Here is a 24975-nt window from a genome sequence, read left to right as displayed (position 1 = left end):
GCTGTTTTGGAGTGGCGAAGAATAAGTGATATCCAGGAAAAGAAAAAATAAGTTTTATCTAATATACTATAAAGATGTGGTATCAAATCAGTACATTGAATTTTGTACTCGCCTGGCATTTTCTGCAGTAATGGAGGCATTTCCAATACTGGTATCAGAGCATCTCCAACACACACACAAAATAATTAAATAAAAGTCTTTAGTTTGACATGTTTATGTATTTGAAAATATTATATCTCTGCCTCTTTCCAAATGAATTTTCTGATATTTCTCTTGGCTTTTCTCTGCACTTCCCGTCCATTTGCTCTTTCTTCTCTTATGCTATGGTTCTTTTTCTACACTTCCTATCGTTCCTTGACATCTCTCTCACTCCCTGTCACCCCCCCCCCCCCCCATATCTGCAATGTAATTGTGTTAGTAGCACATTGGTGCTGTCATAATCCTTCATGGTCAGTGAGTTACAGAGTGAAGTGCTCTGAAAAAATATTCCATAGGGGGAAGATGGCGAAGAGACTGGGGATGGGCAAAACCACAGCCTATAGCAGTGATATCTCTTTTCCCAGCCTGTGATCCGTCATTTAAGTTCAATTGAAGCTTTATGACATTTTCTCACCTACTCCTGCAACGCTCAACACTGGTCGACCACCTGCAGCTGCCTGCACACATCCCCAGGGCAGGCAAGTTGGTTTATGAACATCCGCAGCAGCATGTAATTAATAAAATCCTACCCATCGGCCATTATGTGCTAACAAGCCAAAATGGAAGTAAGCATCCACTATTTAGTCTGAAAGGTCGGTCTTCTCATCTTCGAAGTCCCCGCAGCCGACAGAGTTATCTCTGTGAGAGCTGGCAGCTGCAGACATTTGGATTCCGGCCCTGACATTGATTATTATTGATTTTGTGGAAAAACGTGTTATTATCCCATTGTAAGTAATTATTTAATCTTTAATAGATAGGCGTTTTGGTAAATTCTTATTTAAACGATTTAAATGGCATCACTTTGATGATTAAACTGTTAAAGGTCAAAAAGATGTGAGGAGGCCAGAGGGCGGAGAGGGATGAAAGACATAGCAGGGGAAATGGGGGGGATACAATTTGAGGAGGAAGAGACCGCATGAGGAAAATCAATTTTTCATTCTAAATATTTGAATTTTTGAATGCACCTATAACAGAATTTTATGTTTTTCTAATGACAAACAAAATATAAAACCATTTAAAGTGCAAGTTTTGGTAAATGAACACCGACGCTGTGGGTCTTGAGCAAGGATAGTGAGATGGTGAGGAAGAAAAGATGAACACAAACTGAAAACGTGACCACAGAGAGCGAGACAAAGGTAAGCATGTTGTGTGGGCCTTATGTGCTATAAGAATTCAGCAGCGAAGCAGAAGTACGGAGGAAGGCAAGCAAGAGAGAAGGAGGTGAGACAATGACGGACAGGGAGAATGAGAAAGAAAAGGGAGGATGATTAAAGGGGGAGGACATTAAGGAGGATTGTTAGGGAATGGAAATTGTTGCGCATGCACACAGTTTGACTCACTGTGGTGGCAGTGCTTCATCTCGTCTCCCACCCACATTCTTCTTCTTTGTGTATCTGATGGACCCTGTGCTCCGTAGGCAGGGCTGATAAAACAACCTCGTTAACCTCGGCCAGACCTGCGTTTTCACTGGAATGGAAAGTAGCTGAGCCTGAGAAACCTGTGCACTTTTTATTTTTAAACAAAATCAACATAGCAGACATTTTAACAGTCAAAATTACAAGGAGCAGACTATCAAAGGGCCCAATTAAATTAAATCCGGATGCACCAATCATGGAGAGACAGAATACAACAACCGTAGCAAAGAATTTTAATTTGAACATGCTCTTTAAAGAGTGGGGATCGATTATTACATTTTTGTGCTATTTAATTCCAGATAAAACATTTCAGAGAAATTCTGAGCTTGACGAGCAGATTCAGTTTCGTTTTTCCAGTCTGACATTTCTGCTCATGTTGCTGTTCCCTCTTAGGACAGCTGTGATGATGTATCCATCCCACCATTGTCATTGTTAGGCAAAAGGACATTTTAGCAACAAATTTAAGAGTAGATATTTCTTTGAATTGACTTGCATCTACGCTGTTCATCTTCAACAGCTTTATCCCCAATTTTTTTTAATACATATTTCCTATCATAGAAACCGCAGTTACTGAACACAACACCAGACCTGTTTGAATCATGTGTCTGACATTTTAGCAGCTATTTAGGTGTCTTATCATGTTGATTTAATAGACCTCTAAATTTGTGGAAATTCATTTCCATATTGATGTGAAATTATTTGCATGGTATCTGGATTGGCAATCAGTCAGCCAGTCAGTCATCCTACAGTTATTGTAAAACATCCTTTATAGCCGATTCAGTCTTATCTGCGTACTCCATTTATCCCTTCATGGTCATTTTTACCAACTTGCTGTGAATAGTGTAAAGCAGAGGTTTTAATTGAAATTCATAGTTTTTCTTTTTTCACACAGCTTTCGGGAACATAATGTCAATGTAAAAGAGCAAATGATTCAGTGCAATAGGCTATATATTGAAATATTAGATGCATTGACACGTGCGTATTCCACAACTGACTGTCAAACAAAGAAAGCATAATACAATATTTGAAGACTGCCCATGCTGGTCATGAATTCACAGATTTGATTGGCTGAGTGGTGTCTCATGAGATGATTTACAAAGCCTAAAATTGGTCTGAGTTTCCTGGGCAGCTAAACCAATACGGTAAAGGCAAGAAAATTGCAGTAATGCTCGATTTATATGTCCCGGCCCAGATAGGGCAGCACCTGAGTCCAGATTCGGACTGCGAATAGTGTGATGAACAGTAGACATTACATTTAGATCTGAACCTATGTAATTCCAACACTCTATTGCGCAAACAGAAGAATGTATTCTTTCCCCTGTGATCTCTCCCACTTTTAGATTTGATGTACTTCAGAGCAAGATTGTGAACATGTGTACAGACAGCAGGAAGCATGTTTGCAAAGTAATACAGCACATATAGAGCATATTTCAGAGTAATAAAAGTATTGATCTGTATTTTAAAGAGCCAGTTATCAGCAGGGGAGCATGGATCAGCTAGTGCACAATATATTTTATTCCAGCTGAAGAGCAATGGCTGAAATTCATGCTAATGCTCAATCAAAGTTTGTTGATTTTCGTTGAAGGCTGCTCTTGCTGCTGATCGAAAACAGTAATGTCAAAGAAACCCAATGAGTTTTGCATTTCCCTTGTTTTCTTTTGGCTCAATCTTATCACTTCCTTTGTCCTCTGCTCACCCACACTGCTCGCTGGTTGTGTGAAAGTCTTGCCTCGATAGCCACACACTGTCTCCTGCTCTGCCATCAGTCGCTCATTCACTCTGACAGTTATTCAGTGAGGTGGCCTGAGGGGCAATCAGTCAGTGAGGCCGGTGTGTTGATTTGTGGCTTTGCCTTTTTCATCACAACCACATGATGGTGGAAAATTTAATCCTGGCTGAAGTTACACAATCATTCAGGAGTTACGGAAATATTATAATTCAGACTCTGGACTCTTGTATTGATTGTTGTGCTGATCTATTGTATTTTCAGTTAAACCCCTGTCTTCATAAGAAGACTGGCCACGAGGCATAACGCTTGAGATTCCCTGTGTGATTTGCTGTCGGCTGTTTTCCCGCATAGACAGTAGATCTCTTGGCGTGTAGGTAGTGAATGTCCTGGGGGCTTTAGAATGGGAGCAGCTGAAGACACAGCCATTCCTATTTCTATAAGTCGGGTTGTGTGCCTGCGTGTTGTTTTTGTGTCTCTTTGTGAGGACCAGTTTGAGCTTTGAACAGTGAGAATGAGGACATTTATAAATGGGAATGACTTGGTTTTCATTTGAGATACATTGTCAAACCCTGGTTAAATCTATTGAATCTAATGTTTCAATTCTATTAGCACCACGGAATCTAATTTTCCATCCATTGTGTTTGGGTGGCATTGAAGTTTATTTGCTAGAGCAGGGATATACAAAATTCAGAGTTCCAGATAGGGACTATTTTGACAATAAACTGTAGCTTTATATCTCTCTCTACCTCTGCATTATTAAGAGAAAGGTATCAGAGAGTTCAGAGGTTTTCTAAGTCGTAATTATGACTTTTGATGTTGACATGAGCGTGCGTGCGTGCTCTATTTACGTCTCTTCTATATTAGCAAATGAATATACCATATGAGCAGCCCTGCAATTGGAGCAGAAGTCAGTTTTTGTTGTTTATATCTCTGTATTTGTCTGCAAGAGGAAACATGAATAAATCGTGTGTGTGTGTGAACACATCCATAATGAATGCTGTGTGGCTGTATTATGATAATAAATCTGGTTATGCTCTCTATATTCCTCAGAGCAGCTGACACAAATTTCTGAGTCATTTCTAATGAGACTGCAGGAAGCTGCTTGAATTGGCTGTAATACAAAGATGCAGGGAAACGGATCTGCTTTAATATGGAAACACAAAAGGACATTAAAGTCCTGCCCACATGGGTTTCCATCTCTACTTGAACCGTCACTGCTCTTCTCTCCAGTATTCTCAGGTTACCGCCTGAATGCATGGTACTTGCAACTGTATTCCTTCGCTTTCCATTTAAAGATGTAAAATGTGACAAACTTTAATTAAAACTGAGAATAAAGACTTGACCTGAATCTATCAGAGACAAACCTATTCACCTCCTATCTGTTTGAGCGAGGCGGTAATAAAACATTTGATTCCTGATGCAAATCTGCGGCGTGGCTTCATGTGGAATTAGACTTTGTGGGACTGAACCCTAACCTGACTCTTTATACATCAGCACAGTCTGCGTCCTCTTATTGCACTGTCACAGCTTTCAGTAACTGATGTGCTGCCCTGCTTCTCCTACTCGTCTTTCTATGCTGACATGAGCCAGCGCCACTAAAAGTCTGGTTTATCTCTCGCTCCCTCTGTCCTGGACAATATTTCCTCCTCCTCCTCCTGTTTACACTGGATGTGCAGACAATGCCTTTTGTCCTCATGAAGCGACTCCCTGCTGGCACTGTGCCTAGAACAACTCTCTAATCGAATAAACGGCATAATCAGGCCACTCCTCCTGCTGGGGTGTTTTAACCCAAGTGTGAGCCCCAGGGGCAGAGTGCATCAGAGGGTTGTGGCCGTAATGGGGGCCAGCTTGCATACGGCTTGTTCTCTCTGTTTGTTGACCATGTGTTAAATATTATCGCTGTGTGCATGCATGTTTGTGTGTCTAGCTCAGAGCATGTGCCGTGTGTGGAGTCCAAGACTGTAGGCTGAGTCAAGACCGCAGCGATAAAGGCCTCTCTCAGTCCCCTAGTGGCTCAGCAGGAGCTTCAGATCTGTGTGGGAGTTGGAGGTTTGAGGTGCACCGCTCAGTCTTCTCTCCTCCTGACCACTCAAAGTAAAACCAGACCAAAGCCCTCCTCTCACTGCAGGGGATGCAGCATCTCTCCATGGAATCTGAAACACTACGGGTGATCTGGGAGCTTATTCTGATTCCCCGCTTGTCCTCCTCCTCCGCCGCCTCCTGCTGCTGCTGCTGCTGCTGCCTCTTTTCTCTCTGCTTCTAATAGTCGGCAGTTCCTCAAATGCACCTCGTTTTCACACCAAAAATGTATTTATTAATAGCAGTTTTGTTCCTAAATGAGACATCAAGTAAACAACATATTGTGTATCTAATTTATATGCCCAACTGTCACAGCACACATTAAACACTTAACTGTTTTGTACAGACTATTTTTAAGGTTGTCTGATGGAGAGAGCAAATAACAATCCAGTTTTTGTTGAATTAAATAGAGCTTGATTGGGTTTAGATATTAGCAAGATCCAAGTGGCTCTCTATTCTTCTAACTCTAAAATTTGTGCCAGTTGCCGCACCATCTCCTGCTGAGTTCTGTCTTCTCTGACATTCATCTCAAGAACGGGTTTCTATCCGACTGTTCTTCTGCCCATTGACTCCACATCTTCTCCCTGCCTCTGCCTCTGTGCCGACACATCACCTGCTACAGCTCCACACTATTAATTTTGTGTTTGAGAAAACATTAAACAAGCAAGAATTGTCTTGTATCCATCACTTTTTGATACAGTAGCAGACACAAATGTGGTTATATGTTATCAGTTACATTTGGTAAAGTCATTTTATGGTCATGCAAAATCTTTAAAGGAATATTATTCTGGGATTGTCTAATTGTAGATTTTCAATGCATTCAAAAAAAACTACGACTCCTCAAAGACTTTTTTGGACATTCAGAAGACACTGTTTCTTCCCCTACATATATAAAAAGCTTTGGTGGTACATACATTGACGTTTCACATTTGGGAAAATAAATTGAAACATCCGAGAGCATGGGGTGAATTTCAGGCCCCTTTTCTTCTATCTCTTAAAGAAGGATTACTTGGGTTGACTGGTTAATGTGTCTTGTCAGTGGATGTTTCACACAGCAGACATTTCCACTTGTAGTTGGAGAAGCGCTGCTGTCACTAATAACATTAGTGTCCCAGTAAGACATGTCAGTGTGACAGTGAGCCAGCATGCACAGTACTAGAGCCTGACACTGGAGCAGCTAAAGTGTTTTCAGCCATCATTCATTTTATTGTTATTTCTATTTATTATTATTGCTTTTTTCTTCTGTGTTAAAATGTTGTCTTTAGTATTGGGAAGATGTAGTTTTCAGAGTTGGTCCGTTGTATTGGTTGGCTGATATGAGTTTTTCACAGACATTTTGGTATCTACATACATGTTTGTTGATATGTGCCATTATGAAACCTTTTATTAAACAATGCAGAACATATTTGTTTACATTTAACTCTTATTTACAGTAATTTTATATAAAGTTTACTGTTAAACTGTAAAATATCAAGCATCATTTACATTTGTTGTCATAAGGGGTTGATGACATATTGGGAACTATTGCCAAGTGATATTTTTTTATACATCATAAAGACTGCATATGATATTATTATGGAATGTTTTACCCCCTTATATAGGAATGTGCATCAGACTCCAAAACATTGGTCCCTACACCAAAATCAAAACCAACGATATTCCTGTGATCCAATAACTACATGGATCGATTCTGGGCCTGCTCCCTATTACCTGTGTGTCTCGTTAAGCAAATGTCTATTGGGCAATGGGTATTAGTCTCTGCTTCCTCAGATATGTTTTTATCCATGCTGCGGCCTATCTCGGCCAGGTCGCCCTTAAAAAAGAGATTCTTAAATCCTAAATCATACTTACAATGCACATAGCTAGTTATTATGTCATACATAAGTCTTTCCCTGCTTTTGGGACAGAGGATGAAAACTTTCCTCTCTCGCTGCAGCACTGAGGAGCAAATGGAGCTCATGGGCTGCTAATGGGGAATTGAATTAGTTTGACAGGGGCTAGATGAATGAGATGAGGCCACATGAGATCCCTGCTAATGTAGTGCAATGACTGATTTGTTATTAGCAACGAGAACATGTACTTCAGAATGAATCATGGCTTGATGCATAAAACTAAGTTTTAACTTTATAGGATGAACTATAAAGTTTAGGCCCTAAAATTTGACTTCTTCCTTATCATTCAATGAAACCATATTTAACTGTGTGATTGTTAGATTACTGTACTATGTTGGAATACTGTAAAATAGGTATAATGTTTGACAAAATTCTCATTATTTTACAATTCTTTATTTAAATGCCTAGATTAGACCGATGTTATAGAGTTAGTTGATTTTGATTTGGTGACACATCTTCCAATACAACTGAAGATTTTAGGGACAAGATATCAACGACATTTAGGCTTTAAAACACAATGTAAATCACGGACATTATCATCTTATGTTTTTTTTTTTATGTTTTTTTTTTCACGTCTGAAGATAAGTCCCTAATATCTTCAGTTGTATTGAATTTGGCTGTGAACTGCCCCTATAATTCAAGGAAACAGGACGTTTAATTTTGGTTGTTTTGCTTCATGTCCGCTTTCCTCGTGGCTTTGCCCATCTCTGCTTTAACTTCCTGGGCTAACGATGTATGGTGAACTGCTAGCCAGTTACCAGTTTTTTTTTTTCCTTTCACTGTTTGTACTGGTCAATCGCAATGGATCTCGATTACTCATTGCTTTAATGTTGAGTTACATGAACAATACTTGAATACATTACCTCATCCATGAACATGATTTGCACCTGAGTCACGTCAGGTATATTGTCTTTTGTTATTGTTTTGATTGAGAGACCCCTTGAGGCTGAACTTTAATATTATGTCTCAAAAAAAATGATTTCATGATTAACAGAAATTAACATGAAGGGTTTTGTGTGTCTTGCATTGCCATAGGAGACTGAACATCTACATCATGGTTTGACGCAATTCAGTCATGACCAATGTAATGTAATGCAAACATGTCTTTAATTAATTCATTATTTTACCTTTGTCTGTTGTATTTAACCCCACATGTTATATGTGTTTTCCTAGGGGAAGGAGACGACAGAGGAAGAGGATGAAGTCGCTGTGGGAATGGAGAAAGGCTTTATGGACGAATTCTTTGAACAGGTTTGTTTATCTCAGTCCTGATCTTTCCTTCTTCCTTCTGTCAGTCACTATTTCTTCCATTCACACACTAACAGGTTTATAGCTGTTTATTATCTTGTCATCTCAAATTAAAGTTGAGGTCGTTTGCACACTACATCCTGCCTGGATGTCAGTCCTCTTCTGCCATTCTCTAATCATGTTCGTTTTTCAGAGAGCGAGCTGCAATGCCTCTCTTGCTTTTTCTTTTCCCAGGGGAGCATTGGTATGATTTATAGCTACTGATGTTGTTGCTGGTGTGGCATGGATCATTATGTGTTTTATTTCATTTGAAAAGCACTTTATTGATTCAACGACACAACAATGTTCTCTTTGTCCAGGTCTGTATAACAGCATCAGTGATTTCATTCATGGCTCTCCAGTCTCGCCTCTTGTGCTTGATAGACACTCAGGTGGAGGTGGGGAGACTCTTGACCATTTACAGGCCTCTGAGAGAATTTTAAATAACCCGAGGAACAATTAAAAAGTACAACAGAACAAAATCATGAGGGCAATTTTTTTTCTCATCACTACCATCTGACCTCAGACATCTTGTAAAATAGATGAAGTTCTAGACATCGCATTAGAGAGGCTTGTGTGATACGTGTTGAATGATTTAGTGTTGCCTGCACAGTTTGTTCTATATACATTAACATGGTCCTTCATAGGAAAAAAAAGGTTCCCCACCCTCTGTTCTATATGCATGCAAGACCTTATCTATATGCATTTATTCAGGAGTGAGTTTTCCTGTACACGCTGTGCAGTTGTGCTTGGAACACAAACTGAACATCGTCATAGCTCTCAGAGGGGGGGCCCCAATTTCAGTGTAGTGGCAGTTGACTTCTCCTCCCCAGAAAGATGGAGACCTGCTGTGAATCATCAGCCATATGGAGCTGGTCTGACTTTACTATGTGACATCGTGCTCAGTGAGTAAAGTGGCCTCTGTAATGCCTTTTTAATAGGCCTGCTACATTCATCTCCTGCAGCGAGTGGTTTAGAAGTATAAAGCAGGATAATTCAAAGACTGTTGAGGTAAACTTTTTTTATTATATTCCATATTAATCAATGTCTATTTAGTCCTATGTCACGGCTATATCACATATATTTATAAGCTAATCCCTGTGTATATTAAACCTGTGTATACCAATTATTTGAACACAGAGTCTTTAACTTTGAAGTATTTAAATCACAGTCACAAATGGAACAAAGAGGTTGGTGGGGTGAGGTTGAATATCATTTGCGAGTTAATAAAAGAGGTCTGACGATCCGCACTTTGATATGTGGGTCGTCAGAGCAACATGAGACAACAAATGCATCATCAAAGTGTCTAAATCATCTGTGACTGAGCTACAGGTGCATCAATCAATGAAACCCTGTACAGATATTTAGGGAACCTTTAACAATCAGGACACCATGTAGAAAATATAGTCCGACAACAAGAAGCAGCCATCACATATTGTAAATGACCAGCAGACTTATGATGGAAATACTGAGTATAATAAATATGGGTTAAGTTGAGTGAGATGCTGGGTCTCTCGCAGGAACCACAATCCAATTAGGGAAAAGACGACGTCAGCCCATTCACAGTGAAGCAGTGTTTCGGTTAAACCCATCAGAGGCCGGTGTGAGTCCAGCGTGAGGGCACGGTTACATAGGCATGAATGCAGGAAAATGATAATTTCTTGCAAAAGCTGAATGTGGGCACTGTAGGATATGACGGACACAGAAATCCAGCTTCAGGATGTGGTCGTGGGTTGTTGGATAGAGAGGGAGATGGGTAGCTGGCAGGAGGATGTGATAGCCAATTGGGATCAACCACACATTGTTGGATTAGGGTGTCGCCGGTAATAGTTCACACGAAGCCACGCTGCAGATTTGCTTTGCCTCTGGAAGAAAATGTAGAGTTACAGCGCTAGCGAGCATGCGGTATGTAACACTGCAAATAGCGCTGCACACACCAAGGTAGAGATCTCTCTGTTATTATGAGAAGTGTAAACATTTTCTGGTTCTTCATGAAATTATGGCGAAACAAATTAGAAAATGGCAGCCTGCCACAGATAGTGGGAAACACTGATCCAGATATACAAAACATATACTGCATTTTACTTTATTGTAATACAAGAAGTTGAGGATTCAAAATATATGTAATAGAACTCTGAAATTTAATTAAAAACATTCATTCTAAGATGTTTTAGCCTTGAGGGAATACTGTAGACATCAGTCATCTCTGTTCTTCTGCTGCTTCTCGCCTCTGACAACTGTCTGTATCCATCATAGATATCGAGGCATCTCTTTATCTGTGTGGAATTTCAGGCTCTTACATCTGTCTCATGTGAGAGAATAAAAAAGAGACCGATTCAGAAGCTGCAGGGATCGTGAAAGAGGCAGAGTTTGCAATGAGAGTGATGTGGTAGAAGTTAGAAACTGAGACCAGAGAGAAGGAACGGGTAATAACATGTGATGGAGAGATGATGATGGGAGAAGATTAAGGGGGCAGAGGGAGTGATGGAGTAATCAGCCTCTAACCCTGACTGGATCCGTTAATTAGGCTTTCAGTTGTGATCTGGAGGGAACCGAGCAGTGGACAGACGGCTGCAGCCCTCTGTCCTCCACCACAAACATGACTCTCACAGTGGGGCTATTGATTTTATAATGTGTTTGCTGTGGCATTTGTGTGGGCTTGTATGTAGCTGGTCTGTCTCTGGTATTTAAGTATAGTGTACTACACTGTGCCTGTAATCGATCTGTGTGAAGAAGTGTAATTGGTTCTGTACCTTTTTATATGTACTTGCTGGTACCTTCTCCACACTTATTCTCTTGTTGAAGTGTTTCTACTTGGTTTATTTGGTGTACATATGTAACATGTTTGTTTTTTAATTTTGTCTTGTAAAGGAGATTGTTTGCATCAGAAAGGTTCAGGACAACAGGAAAATGTCAAGAACACTCAAGCATGTCGTCTAAGTAGAACATGCACGAGGCATGTACATAAATCCTGTGTTTGTTTTATATCATAAGACAAGATGGTGCATATCCCTTGCACAATAAATGTATCCATTTAACAAGGCATTAACTTCACAGGCTATCACTCTCCCCCCCCCCTTGGCTCTGTGCCCCTCTCTCCTCGTGTCTGTTTGTCTGAGTGGAAGCAGGTGCACTGGAGTCAATGCGGCGCCACATCAGCTGCACCCCATCACCGTAATGAAGTCCTCCACAAATACCCAGCTCTGCCTCTACCTCCCTGCCCTATCAAAGCATCTGCTCCAGTCAGTCTGCGGGTAAACTCCGTAGAAACTGCAGATGTCTCACTCGGACATTTGCTGAAATCAGCTTTAGTCTGCATCTGGGTTCAGGAACTCACCTTAACAATACGATCTGGCTATACTATAACAGCAAAGACTTTCTCCGACAAAGCATCACCAGCCATGGCGCCATGTTTGGCCAACACAAACTTATTTTTCCATTACTGCCCTGATTCTTACAGGAAGGTCAATTCTGTTGCGTCTGCTGATGATGATGCCAATTCCCAGTCTGATCCCATCTCTTCCAGCATCGTCATCACCGTCACTTGGGAGATTGAGTCCGCCAAGCTCAGCAGAACCAGCCTGACCAAGAACCACTAATTCCTTTTTGATTGCTTTTAATTTTGTCACTGTGTTGCTTTCAATGTCCCTCTACAGTACCTTGAATCTGCCGCTGTGTATGAAATGTGCTTTATAAATAAATGCCTTGCCTTGTTCATTTGGGATCTGCCTACTCCCATATGCTTTAATGGGTCCACTAAATAAACAAAATGATGACATTTTCTGCTGATGATCTAAATAATATTGTGAAGCACGATAAATGGTAGCTGCAATAAACTGCCTTAGCAAGTGTAGGCTGTTTACCATAAATGTAGATTCATTTTATGAAGATACAATAAATTCATTGACCTCATCGTCATCTATATTTTTAATTACGATCATTTTAGAAACACAATTTTCTTTTATTCAAAAATGTTCAACTGTGACCAGTGCACCTAAAGCTTGTGGTACATCAGTTATGATTATAAAAAAATAAGGGTAAACTTAAAATCATAAAAAAAAAAAAGAAGCTACAAATCACTGTAGAGACAGCAACTCTGAAGCAAACACACTGCTGTCACAGTATGAGAAGCATATGAGCACCATTTGTCATCCCTCCTTTTGCTTTGTGTAGTACCGAGGCTCATATCATGCCCCAAGCTCCTTCACCTAATGATGCAAGAATGAAGTGAATGAAAGCAAGGCAGACTCTCTGTGGCCCCTAGAGCTTCTGATCGTCTTTTCTTCTAGATGAAAATAAGACTTTTGCACCAACATAACTCAAATTAGACCATGAAGAAGGAAACCAGCTTTCTTTTTTTCTGCAGCTGTGGGATTGTTGCAATTGTGTATTTGTACCAGATACAGAGACTCCTGAATAGTGTCATGGTAGAAGCAACTCAAGTTAATAATGAAAACTTATAGAATTGGTCAGGTGGTCCTTTAGGTGCATATGTCTGATTATTTGTTTTGCATGTATGTTTTTCAGTAGTGTCTGATATTGGTTTCTCTGAGTCACACAAGATGACTCACAAACACGTCTTCCAAACCCAGAGAATTTGTGGTTTCATCCTCTGCTCACTTTATGTCTCTTTCTCTTCCTACCAGGATCAATCTCTTACTTTTTAACTTTATGATCTCTCTCCACATGTCGGTCTTGCATTCATTTAACTCTGCTCACCTCAGTGGGCCTCCTGTAGAGCCTGGTCCCTCTCCAGTGGTCGCTCAGAGCCAATTATGATTGTTATTTAAAAAAGACGATCCAATCAGCAGCTTATTAAAGAGATAATGGGAGAATAATGACCCAGGCTGAGTGGAAGAGGGACACTCAGGAAGGTATGGATGGAGGAACAGGGAGTGCAGAGCAGTGAGGGGCGACGGAGAAAACGTGGACTGCAATTGGAGATTTCAAACCAGAGATCTGCATGTGAAAGTGACCTGGGATAGAGCAGAATGAATGGAGTTTGTAGATGGACCGTATCGGAGCAGGTGTAGAGGCGGTGAAAGTGATCGGGGGTGGTTGACAGACTGAGAAGAGAGTAGAGATTGATGAAGTCGCTGGCAGATGGGACCTGCTGCCCGTCCAGCTGTTACCGGAGTCAGAGGCAGCACAGCTGGTGACGAGGGAGGTTGACTGGGGGAGAATGTCAGACCTGGAGCTTGGTAGCAGATGAAGCTGTGAAGTACAGAGTTCATAGAAGTATATGCATGAGATGCACCTCCATGCATTCAATTAATGTAGGTAAAGGAACAGTTCAGTGTTTTGGGGGTAATTACTTTATTCACGTTCTTGCAGAGAAGCTATAGTTAGCAAGATTGATGTTATGTAAATAGTGAAAACGGGGGAAACAGCCAGTCTGGATCTGTCTAAAAGCGATAAAATCCACCTGTTAGCACGAGATGCGAGAACCAAAGTGTAATAACTGGACAGGTTTTGTAACATTTGAAGATAAAGCTTCTAAATGCATTCATATTCAGCTATTCCTTGTGTGTCAGAGGGAATAAGTAAAAAAAATATGAAACAAACTTTTTTTACTATATACCTCACATAATTATAATTTATTTTGTCCTCATCCTCTGCAGATTACCCAGACTCTTTAAAAAGGCACAAACAATTAGGTACAATATTGATCTAGATCCAGATGTTTCTTAACGTAGTGTTTTTTTTTTATCATGAAAACACAGGTTTCCTCTCGTATTACAAGGAACTAAAAAGCACACAACCATATTTTGAACAGCTGTGATCTTCAAGGCTCTTACCTGCAAAAAAGGAAGACTCCTCCGTGCATATAGCAAAGTCCTTAAGGAAATGATTTTCTGAGTTTGATATGAAAACCTTGTTCTGCACTGAGTCCTAACCTTAACCCCATCCAGAGTTTTTGGGATGAAATGTATTACCAGCTGTGAGCCAGGTATCATCACCCAACATCAGGGCAAAATTGGCCCTGCACGGTCTTATATAAACTATGAATCACACATTCGTTCTATAATATCCTGAGATATATCACAGGTTGTAAAGACTGAGGGGAGGAGTGCACTGAATCGTCTTTTTTCCTGCAAATTTGATGAAATGAGGATGCCTGCAAATGCTAATTTGATGGATTTTAGTCATGTGTGTTTTCTTTCACATAAACCTTCGTCATTCTGCCTGTACCATGATAACATCTTCAGATGAGTTTCTGTCAACTTCACTTCCTACCTCAGTATGTTTGTCAGATCTAAAACACATATTGGTCTCTCTGTCTCTCCTAAACCAGGTGGAAGAAATCCGGGGTTTTATCGAGTCTCTGGCAGAGAAAGTTGAAGAGGTCAAGAGGAAGCACAGCGCCATCCTCGCCTCACCTAACCCCGATGAGAGTAAGGCTGTTTGACTTTTCTCCTTCTTGTTCAAATCTCACAGAGGGAGATATTCAACATGACCTTCATTTCTCCACAAATACTGTGTTTCATAAGAGGATTCAAGTGTATCAAGGGTACAGGTGGAGTTTTTGCACTGGTTTTAGATGATTGCAGAAAAAATAAATCAGGGCATTTCTAGCCCAGACACTTTCCCTAGGGACACAGAACATTTTGTGGAACGTTTGATGTGCATAAACTAAAGAGAAATCAGGTAACATTAAAAACTGTTACTGACTTTCTGACAATTTAATGAAGAGAATAAGTTAGATCAACCAAAGGAATGGAAACGAGGGAGCAGTACAGAAAAGAAAGAAAACTTAATTTGCGCACAGTTAAATCACAGAAACTGTGTTTGTACTGAAACAGAAATATAGGCCGAAAACACAGGTTTGTTGAAAAAAAATTCTAAGGGAAAAGTAAAAAGACATATTTGCTTACTGGGGTTAAAATTGTATCTTTAATACAGCATTTTTAATCCCTCACCCACCCGCCCTAAAGCTCCTCAGGTGCAGTGGAAACGTGAACCGGGATTCACTTGAAGAGACCTTACGCTACTTAACTAAACTGTTTGTTTGGATGAAAAAGACTAAATGTGTCAAGAAACCAAATGACGTGGGAAAAAGGGTCATAGAATGTTTTGATTGTATCCATTGATGTGACTCATGCTGTAGTGTGCTATAAATACTTTCTACTGGAGTGAACACAGAACACAGAAGAATTTTTAGATTGAAAACAGCTGTAATTTACCAACAATTCAAATCAAATTAAAAAGTCTATCTTCGTGAAACCAGCTCTGGATCTCAGCACAACTCAACACATATAAGTGTTTTTTAGAGCAACGTGTTAGACCTTGCTCTCCAGCAGCATTAACAAGAAGCATTCGAGAGACATGTTTGTTTTTACTTGTTTTAATAATAGTCTCATTAACACGTTAAGAGTTTATTAATAAAGAAAACGACACATAGCATATCCTCAGGGACGTTCATCTTTTTAAATATGAAAAACTTGCTCTTCCGACAGAAGATTTTTAAACCATTTACACCTAAATGAAACTATCTCACTTTGAGCAAACCTACCACCTATCAATCGATGATCCATTTTATCTTGTGCAATAGTTGAGGGTTGAATTTATTCTGCCACAGGCTTTAGATATAGGTATTTGTTGTTCGCTATTCATATTATAGTCTGCATCATTAGAGTGGACGCCACCTTTCCTGTGCTGTATTTCAGGCGAAGATTTAATCAACCATTCCAGAGCGCTTTGTCCAAACCAAGCTTGAGCCGTCTGCACACATCTCCTCTAACCCTCCTTAATGAAAACATCAATGTTTTATTCTGTACTGACTCAGTAATGAGCCGGAGAAGCTCTTATTGGAAAGAACAGAAGAGAATAAAGCCAAAAGTCAGTTATTTATATGCCGTGTAATGTGCAACAGAAGTGAAAAGCCTGGTAATCGTGGCAGATTCCACTCAGCAAAAGAATGAAAAATGTATCTGTCCTTTCCAGTAAATTTTGGAAATAAATAAGAGTTTCTCAGGAAAAAGCCAAAAGGCAGCCTGTTGATGGGGACTGATAGAAATCGGAAGACCTCAAATCTGTTTAGAGCCGCACCCTCCACCAATCAGTCCTTTCTGTCCTTTTCAAGCTTTTATACTCTCACAGTAAAATGTCTTGCATTGTTGTTACTTTTCTCCACTTTTCTGCTTCCTCATTATTCTTCAGCCCCATCTAACCTGCTGGTAACATCGTCAGCTGTGTTTATCAGCTCCTCCATAATCCCTCCTCTCATTTCAACCACTCTCCTCTATGATTTTCCTCAATCTGTGCGTTACAATCCATCTTTCCCAACCCCCTCATCTGTGTCCTCTCACACCTCTTCCTCTCTCTCATTTATGTCAGAGCATTGATCTAGACACCGCACTCACGAGGGGGATGTTACTCATACTAGTAACACCCTCTAACCCGCTTTCCTCCCCCTGATTCCCGACCTCCCACCTATCTGAGAAAGCACCGATCTGTGTGTAGCAGCAGGCGTCAGATGAGCCCTTCAAGTAGCAGGCGGGGTGCGTCAAACTGAGTGGAGCAGAAATGAGGCACGGTGTTGGGTTTAAGATACAAATTCTTCCACAAGCCTTTTCCTTTGTGACTGAAATTGATTGTGTGTGTGTGTGTGTGTGTGTGTGTGTGTGTGTGTGTGTGTGTGTGTGTGTGTGTGTGTGTGTGTGTGTGTGTGTGTGTGTGTGTGTGTGTGTGTGTGTGTGTGTGTGTGTGTGTGTGTGTGTGTGTGTGTGTGTGTGTGTGTGTGTGCGCGCACTTCCCTGATAAATGCACATCAATCTGCAGCTGATGTAGATGTCAGGGTCGTTCATTACACAGAGGTCTGTCTGTTCTTTTCCGTTTTCCTGTTGCGTTTTGGAGCCGACGGACCTCAATCATCTGAATGTCCTCATTCAGACAGCCGCTCTATCACTTCAGCAACATTTATACATGGTGTGCGTGTATGATTATGTCTGTGCAACAATTTTCTCCTGAATCAAATTCTTATTCAAGTCATCAGCACTGATGAATACATTTAGTTTGGAAACATAATGGTGCCCAGATTGTATTTTTTATCAATATCAAGCAGTAAACCAGGAATGGTCATGGTGAAGTGGGCCTCCAAAATTGTGGGAAATTGAAAAAACTCTGGGAATTAGTAATATTAAATGTGTCTGCAGAAAGTTTACTGTCAATGTCTCTCATTGCTTCTTCTCACAATATTCTGGCAACACAATTCCGAGGGTGTTGTTAAGGCAACTCCAAGCACTTTTGTGAGATAAGGGAGAAACCATGGTCTTACTTATATAATTAAAATGCTAAAGCACAAGTTTATTTGTAAATCATTTTTGGCCATGCTAGAGAGACACAGCCCTCTACGTCTGACAGCAAGTCAGTCAGGCAGTTCGTCCCTGGATCTGTCCATCCATCCGTCTGTCCGTCCGCCTGTCACCACCACTTTCCTCCAGACTGAAATATTGCTGCAAACTGGAGAATGACTTGGCAGTACATTTTTAACAGAGACTCATGGTCACCAGGGGATATAACCTAATGAATTTATGATGTCCGGATATTTTCTGCTGCCCCATCATAGGTTGACATATTAAGTTTTAAAATAAGATTTCAAAACAACTATTGGATGGATTGCTGTGACATTTGGCACACACATGATTTCCTGTCAGGAGGAATTGTGATAACTTGAGCCTCAGACCTGTTCTCTAATCTCCTCCTTTCATAGATAGATGTTTGGCTGGTTGGTTGTTTAGGAGGATAAGTGGTATTGATAAAGGATGGATTCCCATTCTTGTGAAGACGATATCTCAAGAACACCCTGAGGGAATGTCTTCAAATTTGGTCACTTTGACATTGCAAATCCTTTTTCAACTTGTGAATAGAATTATCTTAAGATTGCCTCAAGAAAGTCCTTTCAATTTTGGTGCAAATATTCACATAGCCTTACAGATGCACTGATTGGATTTTGGTGGTAAAGGGTCAAGGTCGGGGTGACCTCACAAAGCAAATGTTTTGCCTTTTGAATGCAATATTTAAGGAGCAACTCCAGAGATTTTTTTTCAATTTGGTACAATTGGACTCATTTATGAAGTAATTAGATTTCATTGGTCAAAAGTGGTATTCTCCTCACAGTAAATCCTCCCTTGCACTCAGTTTTTCTAAAAACTGGTATCGGGGATGTTATTGAAAATGAGCGAGGTTGGACTGGAACAGGATAATGGACGAGAAGGAAGTGAAGAAATCACACACATGCAATCGTTTTTTTCAAATGTCTTCCACAGCGGAACATTGTAAAGTGATAAACCTTCTGTTTCTGTCATGGTTAATCATGTTCATAATCACATCACATCTCCCTAGCCATTACCCACCTGGCCTGCGTCACAGCTTCCCCCCCTTTTCTCCTCTCCCCCCTTTTGCTTTGGGAGCTTTTGTGTTCGCTGACTGAGACGTTTCCTGTTGATCTGCACTGGGTTAATTACAGCCCACTGGCAGAGCCCATATTAACTCACGCAAACACACACACACACACACACACACACACACACACACACACACACATACACATTCATACCAACGCATTCCTTTTACCCGTGCATTATACTTTATCCCATATCACCACCCCCCGTAAATGAAGCGTATCTATTTTCTCCAGTGAATCGCAGCATACAGTGATGTCTGCGCTTGTTTTTGCTCGGTGGGTGTTAAGGGTTTGTGTGTTTGTGTGGGCACGCTCCACAGCAGTGTACAGTATGTAGCAACAGTAACGATGATAGATTAGGTAATAGCCATCAGATCGTAATGGGTATGGAACCTGTGTTTCCCCATGAGCACATTCCTCTGATGCAGGAGAGGAAGACACAAACGCATCTTATATTTCGAAAAATAGATTGAAAATCACATTTTCCAAATAATTGCATTTTTGTTTTTTAGTTTGTAGTGTTGTCTGTTGGACTCGCGCATTGTGGCATTATTTTGATCGATAAGGCTCTTCTTAGATTTCATAATGAAAGGTCAAAAGTAAGTGATGATTGCGTCCTCTGCCGGATTATCAGCGGCCTTTACACCCAGCTTCTCCCAGGAGAGAGGAAGGCTGCTATGAAATGAAACGTGGCCGTTGGAGAGGTGGAGGTATAAAGACCTTTTTATTCAACATTGTATATATTGAAAGAAAAGACTTGTTGTGATGTTTTCATAGATGTTTTCCCTTGTTAATTTGTCATATTGTTTATTACCTCTACCAAGGAGGTTATATTATTTAGTTGGTTGGTTTGTTTGTTTGTTTGTAAGCTAGATTACACACAAAAACCACCAAAAGGATATCCACAAAACATGGGGGAAGAATGCAGTATAAATTAGGCACATTTAGGGGACTGATGTGTGTATGCAGTTTGGTACAGCTTGATTGAATTCAAGGGGCCATGGCGGATGTAAGCTCTCTACTGAGTAGAGTACTCTAGTTTGTCAATTCTGCCAACACCTCTAGTTCCTTTTCTGTTTCCCACAATGAATGTTGCATTGTTACAGATAGTAGATGGTGAATTTACACACCAGTTGGGTTTAGTAGTCTGATAACTACTGCTTATCTACTGCTTTACCAGTCTGTTGTCTCCCCTCTCTTTAGTTGCAGGTTGAATACTGATCATCACATTCTGGAGAAAAGTGTGTTTTGTAATGTTGCATCATGTGGAACTGTGGAAATGCCTCCATTGAACAGAGTTTGTGACTCAAAACAAATAATTCAAACAAAATGTAAAAAAAATACCCATTTTGAATTGCATACTACTGGAGCATATACTTGGCTCTCAATGAAACTAAATGCAGATAATCTGCTCTTATACACTTGAGATTATTTAGCGACATTTCACAGTATGTTTTTCCAACCACTTAGTATTTGCTGCTCGCTCTGACATCTCAGCCTCTAGTTTCTAAAAAGCATCTTTACTCTCGACTCTGAAAAGTCTTCAACGTGAGATCTTTGCTTTAATTGCAGCCTGGGAGTGTTACTATTTCTAGAGTTAGTTTTTTGGCTGAATGCGCACCTACCCTCAGACTGATGTTTGCCAAAGCTCCCCCACCAGATGTTTGAAGTGTTGCATAAGGTCTCATAGTTTTCTCTTTGTTCTTCCTCAGCCATCTTTCTCTCCTCACTTGATCTCTCTATTTCCTTTTTATACTGGAGTGGTGTTCCAGCTATTGAAGACACAGCTTTATTCTGCGGAATAATAATATCCCTCTTAATTAGGGGTTACCACAATGTGAACAATCGTATCCAAGGCCAAGGACACACAGAGTAACACACAAATGAATGCACACAATGGAGTTCAAAGCTTGATTAAATGATAAATTAAGTATAAATCAGTTTAACTGCTCTCTGTACCTGTGGCTTCAGAGGACATGTGTGGTCTCGCTGCTCTGATGTAGAAAGAAATGTCAAGTGTTGGGAGACAGGGGGACGTTTCAAAGTGACAGTGACACTTCGATGTTAACTCACATTAACCCTGTTATACTGTCTCAGAAGATGTTGCAGGAGAAAGAGAAGTTGTTAAAGAGATGGAGGGGGATGTTAATCAAATACCACACAATCATGGCTAAAAATATATTTATTTTGTGTTATTTAACCGTCTGCCCAAACAGATATATTCTATGTGAGCCTGAATGGAAAACTAAGGTTAAAGACATCCCTGATGGATGAGGGTTTTGTGGCTTGACTGTGGAGATAACCCTCCAGAATTAATTAAAATGCAGGTTGACCTCAGGCGTAAGAATGTGGATGATAAGGCCATGATACAGTTTGTAATAACTTCAGTTTGATTACTTTAAGTTGTTTAAAACCCTCTGATTAAGCATTACCATCCTATTCTTTTGTAAAAAAAAAATTGGACAACAAAAAACGAGAGGATAAAATTGATGGAGATATTTCCGTTCACTTCTTTCTAACTCCACAGCCCCAGATTTATTCCTTCAGCCCCTACAGATGCAAACCTCAAGGGGTCTAAAGTCTATTTATAGGATTTCATTCATCTTTTCACAGATGCAGTCATGTTTCTCAAGACCAGTGAACAGACTTTGACATGTACAATCTGAAAACTTCACCTTTTAAAATACAGTTATTTGAAAATTATCCTGTTCAGTGGATGTACAAAACCAAAACTTAAACAATTTTAATGTCTGCTGACGCCATGGTTGACAAAGTTGTTACCATCCATGCAGACAGACGTTCATAGTTTCAGCTGCAGAGCTGCATGTACCCACAAGTGGCCTACAATACATTTCACTTTGTCACACGAGAACCTCTCTTTCACTCTTGTGTTTGTGTACCTGTCACTCAGGATCTGTTGCACGTAGAGCAACCTCCTGCACTCGATACCGCCATAGATTGAGTAATCCTGCTAACAAACAAGCAAATGCAAACCAAGATATAATGTCCTTGGTAGAGCTAAATATGAGCAACAAACAGTAACCAGTCACCACTTTTAAGTAGCTAAAATAGAATGTGTTTGCTAATTTTTTAATATAATTATTTATTTAGTGTATTTGCCATTTACCTACTTTATTTTTTATTTAAAAAAAAATTGTTTAGTTATTTTTATCTTCAATTAGGTCTATAAACATCCTCCAGGGCTCATCATGCATTGAAGAGAAAGTCCATGCTTTGGTATTAATTAACTATAGTAAGTCTAAACTTTCAGAATGGAAAAGTAGGGATGAGTATGCGTGTTGTTTCTGTCGTTAAGTAGTTCAACTTTATCTCTGCTCTCAGTTTGTCATTACCTGTGTGCATTCTGTATGCGACACTACTGCAAATATCATGTGATGTTTGAAGGATGAGCTCAGATTCCGTGACTCTCTGAAACATCAGACACCTGGACTCTAGACGATCAATAAGCAGAGCAAACACACAAAGGACTGGTAATATATTTACAGAGCGAGCAGAGGGAGACGTGCACAGTCACTGCGAGATGGAGAGAAATAAGATAAATGGCTGCAAGTGAGAGGCTGGAATGGCAGCAATTGACCCTGAGTTAAAGAGGAGGAAGCAAGACTGGCTCAGTGTCTTGTCTGTGTCATGTTACCCTGACATCGAAATGACACGCACACACAAATTGTGTCTATATATATAATCATAGTTTTAACAAACTGTCAGATGATTTTGATAGTCAAGACGAAGTGGATGGTGTTCTATAGCGAAAGCGGATGTAAAGCTTAATGTTGTAGAGCAGTATTGACCAGGACGGTCAGGATGTTATCTTTTATTAAATTCTGCTGATATGCTTTCATCCTCATGTCTCTGATGAAGGATGTAAGAACAGTTCCATCCTGATCCGTACACATTAAAGCTGCTGGTAAAGCGGCTCGGTTTCTGGTTTTAGACCTTGAGCAAGACACTGAACCCCTGCTTCTGATGCTGTTTCGTTAGTGCATGAATGAATGGGTATATGAGACATAAATTGTATGACACTTTGAGTGGTTGAGAGATTAGAAAAACACTTTATACAGTAAATTAAATCCATTTATCTTTCAAAATCAAATCTGGTGTGTTTGCAATGTCCTCTATATCTGCAAACTAACACCAGTGAATACTCTTCAAGTTGTATATTTTTGCTTAATGGTTTTCACCAAAACTCAGCTTCAGAAAATACCCTTATTCATTAACGAAAAATCAACATCACCAGCACAAAAACTGGAACTAGAAGGAAACGGGTATAGTGTTGCTTTGTCCAGGTGTATTTGTGTGTGTGTTTTCCTGTAAGTGGTGAATGAGCTTGTGTCTCTCTGCTCTGCTCTGTTTCTCTGCATTGTTTCAGTCATCCTGATTCAATTTTATCCTCGCAAAATTGAATTAGTTCCCAGCAATCTGACAACTGTGGGAATAATCTCATTCACTGCAGAGTCTGCATGTGTAAGTGGCCTAGTTTCCATTCCTTTGTTGTTTTAAAATTATAGGTTTGATTTTATTCTGTAGTTTCCATATTATTATTACTGGGCCACTGTTTATTTTTGAAAAAGGCCCAGCAATCTCCTAAAGACAAGTGTCACTAAAGGAGGAGGAGCTTCATCATCAATTTAATTCTCATTGTGGGCTCTATGTGGTGTCTACATCAACAAGACAGTGTGTGTTTTGACTTTAGAAATCTTTAATCATACCGATGACACTTCAATGCATTAAAAAACAATAGAGAGCAGGAGGATAAGGAAAGTGCGGACCTGAGTTTTGCTAGAGTAGAGTTTTTCCTTTTTTCCCCTGGGGTCTATGCACTGGTTGGTTTGTAGCATCCTGGATTTGGTCGGCAGAGCTCCAGATCAGCCCTCACTGGACTGAGAGTGAAATCTCACACCGTCGTTTCTCTCATGTCTGTCAACTCCTACAGGGGCCGGTAAGTGGCCGTGTTCATCAGAGAAAGGATCATGTCAGCCTTATGCTCATTGGCTCATATTGTGTTTTTAACACTTTTTGAACAACAATGGAAATCTGTGAAATGGAGGAGCAATTTGTATCCGACTCTGGCATCAGGTGGGACACGTTTGTAGCATAAAATCTTGGCTGGCTTTAGTCATGTTGTCCTTAACTTCTCACTCAGAAGTGAAGACAAAAATGTCTTGAAAATATTACTTTATTATCAGTTATTACATTAGAATAAACATCCCGAACGACCATTTATTTATCGTCTCTGCTCACACTCCTCTACTAGCCTCCGCATTTCTCCGTTTCTTCCTGGCTTGTAGCGTATCTCTCGCTCTCTGACTCTCTCTTTCCCTCTGCCACTTTGAAACAATCTGAAGCTGCACGGCGAGAGGACCGACTGCACACATCGCCATAGCAACACAGTCTTAATGATGGCAACAAGCGTGACCTGAAGATTCCATTCGAGAGCGTCTGGGAGAGGGATGGAGTGTGAAGCCACAGCTCAATTGACTCCTCAGTTTTGCCCTCTAATTTGCTTCCCTCTCACTTCTCCCTGGACTTATTCAGCAGAGTCTGCGCTCTCACACAGCCAATAATGAGGCTGAATCGACACTTGATCAAGCAGGTTGGCCTCCTCTGTGTTTGGTAACCACAAGGGAGAGATCCAACTCATCGTCACGCACACAGTACAAAGCTAGATTTAGTGTTTGTGTTGTTATCTCTGCAGTTGACCTCATTGAGCATGTTGCCAGAGGTTGCTATGACGACATATGAGGACTCTCTGATTACTGGTTTGAAAGTATCCTTTTCAAGCAAGTAATCAAATTGCTTTGGAAACTGGTATTCTAGGACTGATAAATGATTTCAGTTATGAAGAGTCCTACTTGATACACACACACACATACACACACATACACCACAGAGCACTGTTTATTCATTCTGCCCTGAGGGCCTCAGCCCACCACCTCAGATCAGTATCTGACC

At 40.3% G+C, this 24975-nt stretch overlaps 1 protein-coding gene across 4 annotated transcripts in view; it reads left to right on the top strand.

Annotated features, from left to right (window-relative positions):
• Positions 1–24975, top strand: part of stx1a (syntaxin 1A (brain)) — a 53373-nt gene that overhangs the window by 5864 nt on the left and 22534 nt on the right. For all 4 annotated transcript variants that reach the window (XM_053421942.1, XM_053421943.1, XM_053421944.1 and 1 more), the window contains exons 2-3: positions 8487–8564; positions 14896–14995. In XM_053421942.1, coding sequence (XP_053277917.1) covers positions 8487–8564; positions 14896–14995 — 178 coding nt within the window. The remainder of the gene's footprint in view (positions 1–8486; positions 8565–14895; positions 14996–24975) is intronic.

This window comes from Pleuronectes platessa, chromosome 5, assembly GCF_947347685.1.
Source record: "Pleuronectes platessa chromosome 5, fPlePla1.1, whole genome shotgun sequence".
Lineage (NCBI taxonomy): Eukaryota > Metazoa > Chordata > Actinopteri > Pleuronectiformes > Pleuronectidae > Pleuronectes > Pleuronectes platessa.
The sequence above is the reverse complement of the archived record's forward strand: the minus strand, read 5'-3'. Positions and strand labels throughout refer to the sequence as shown.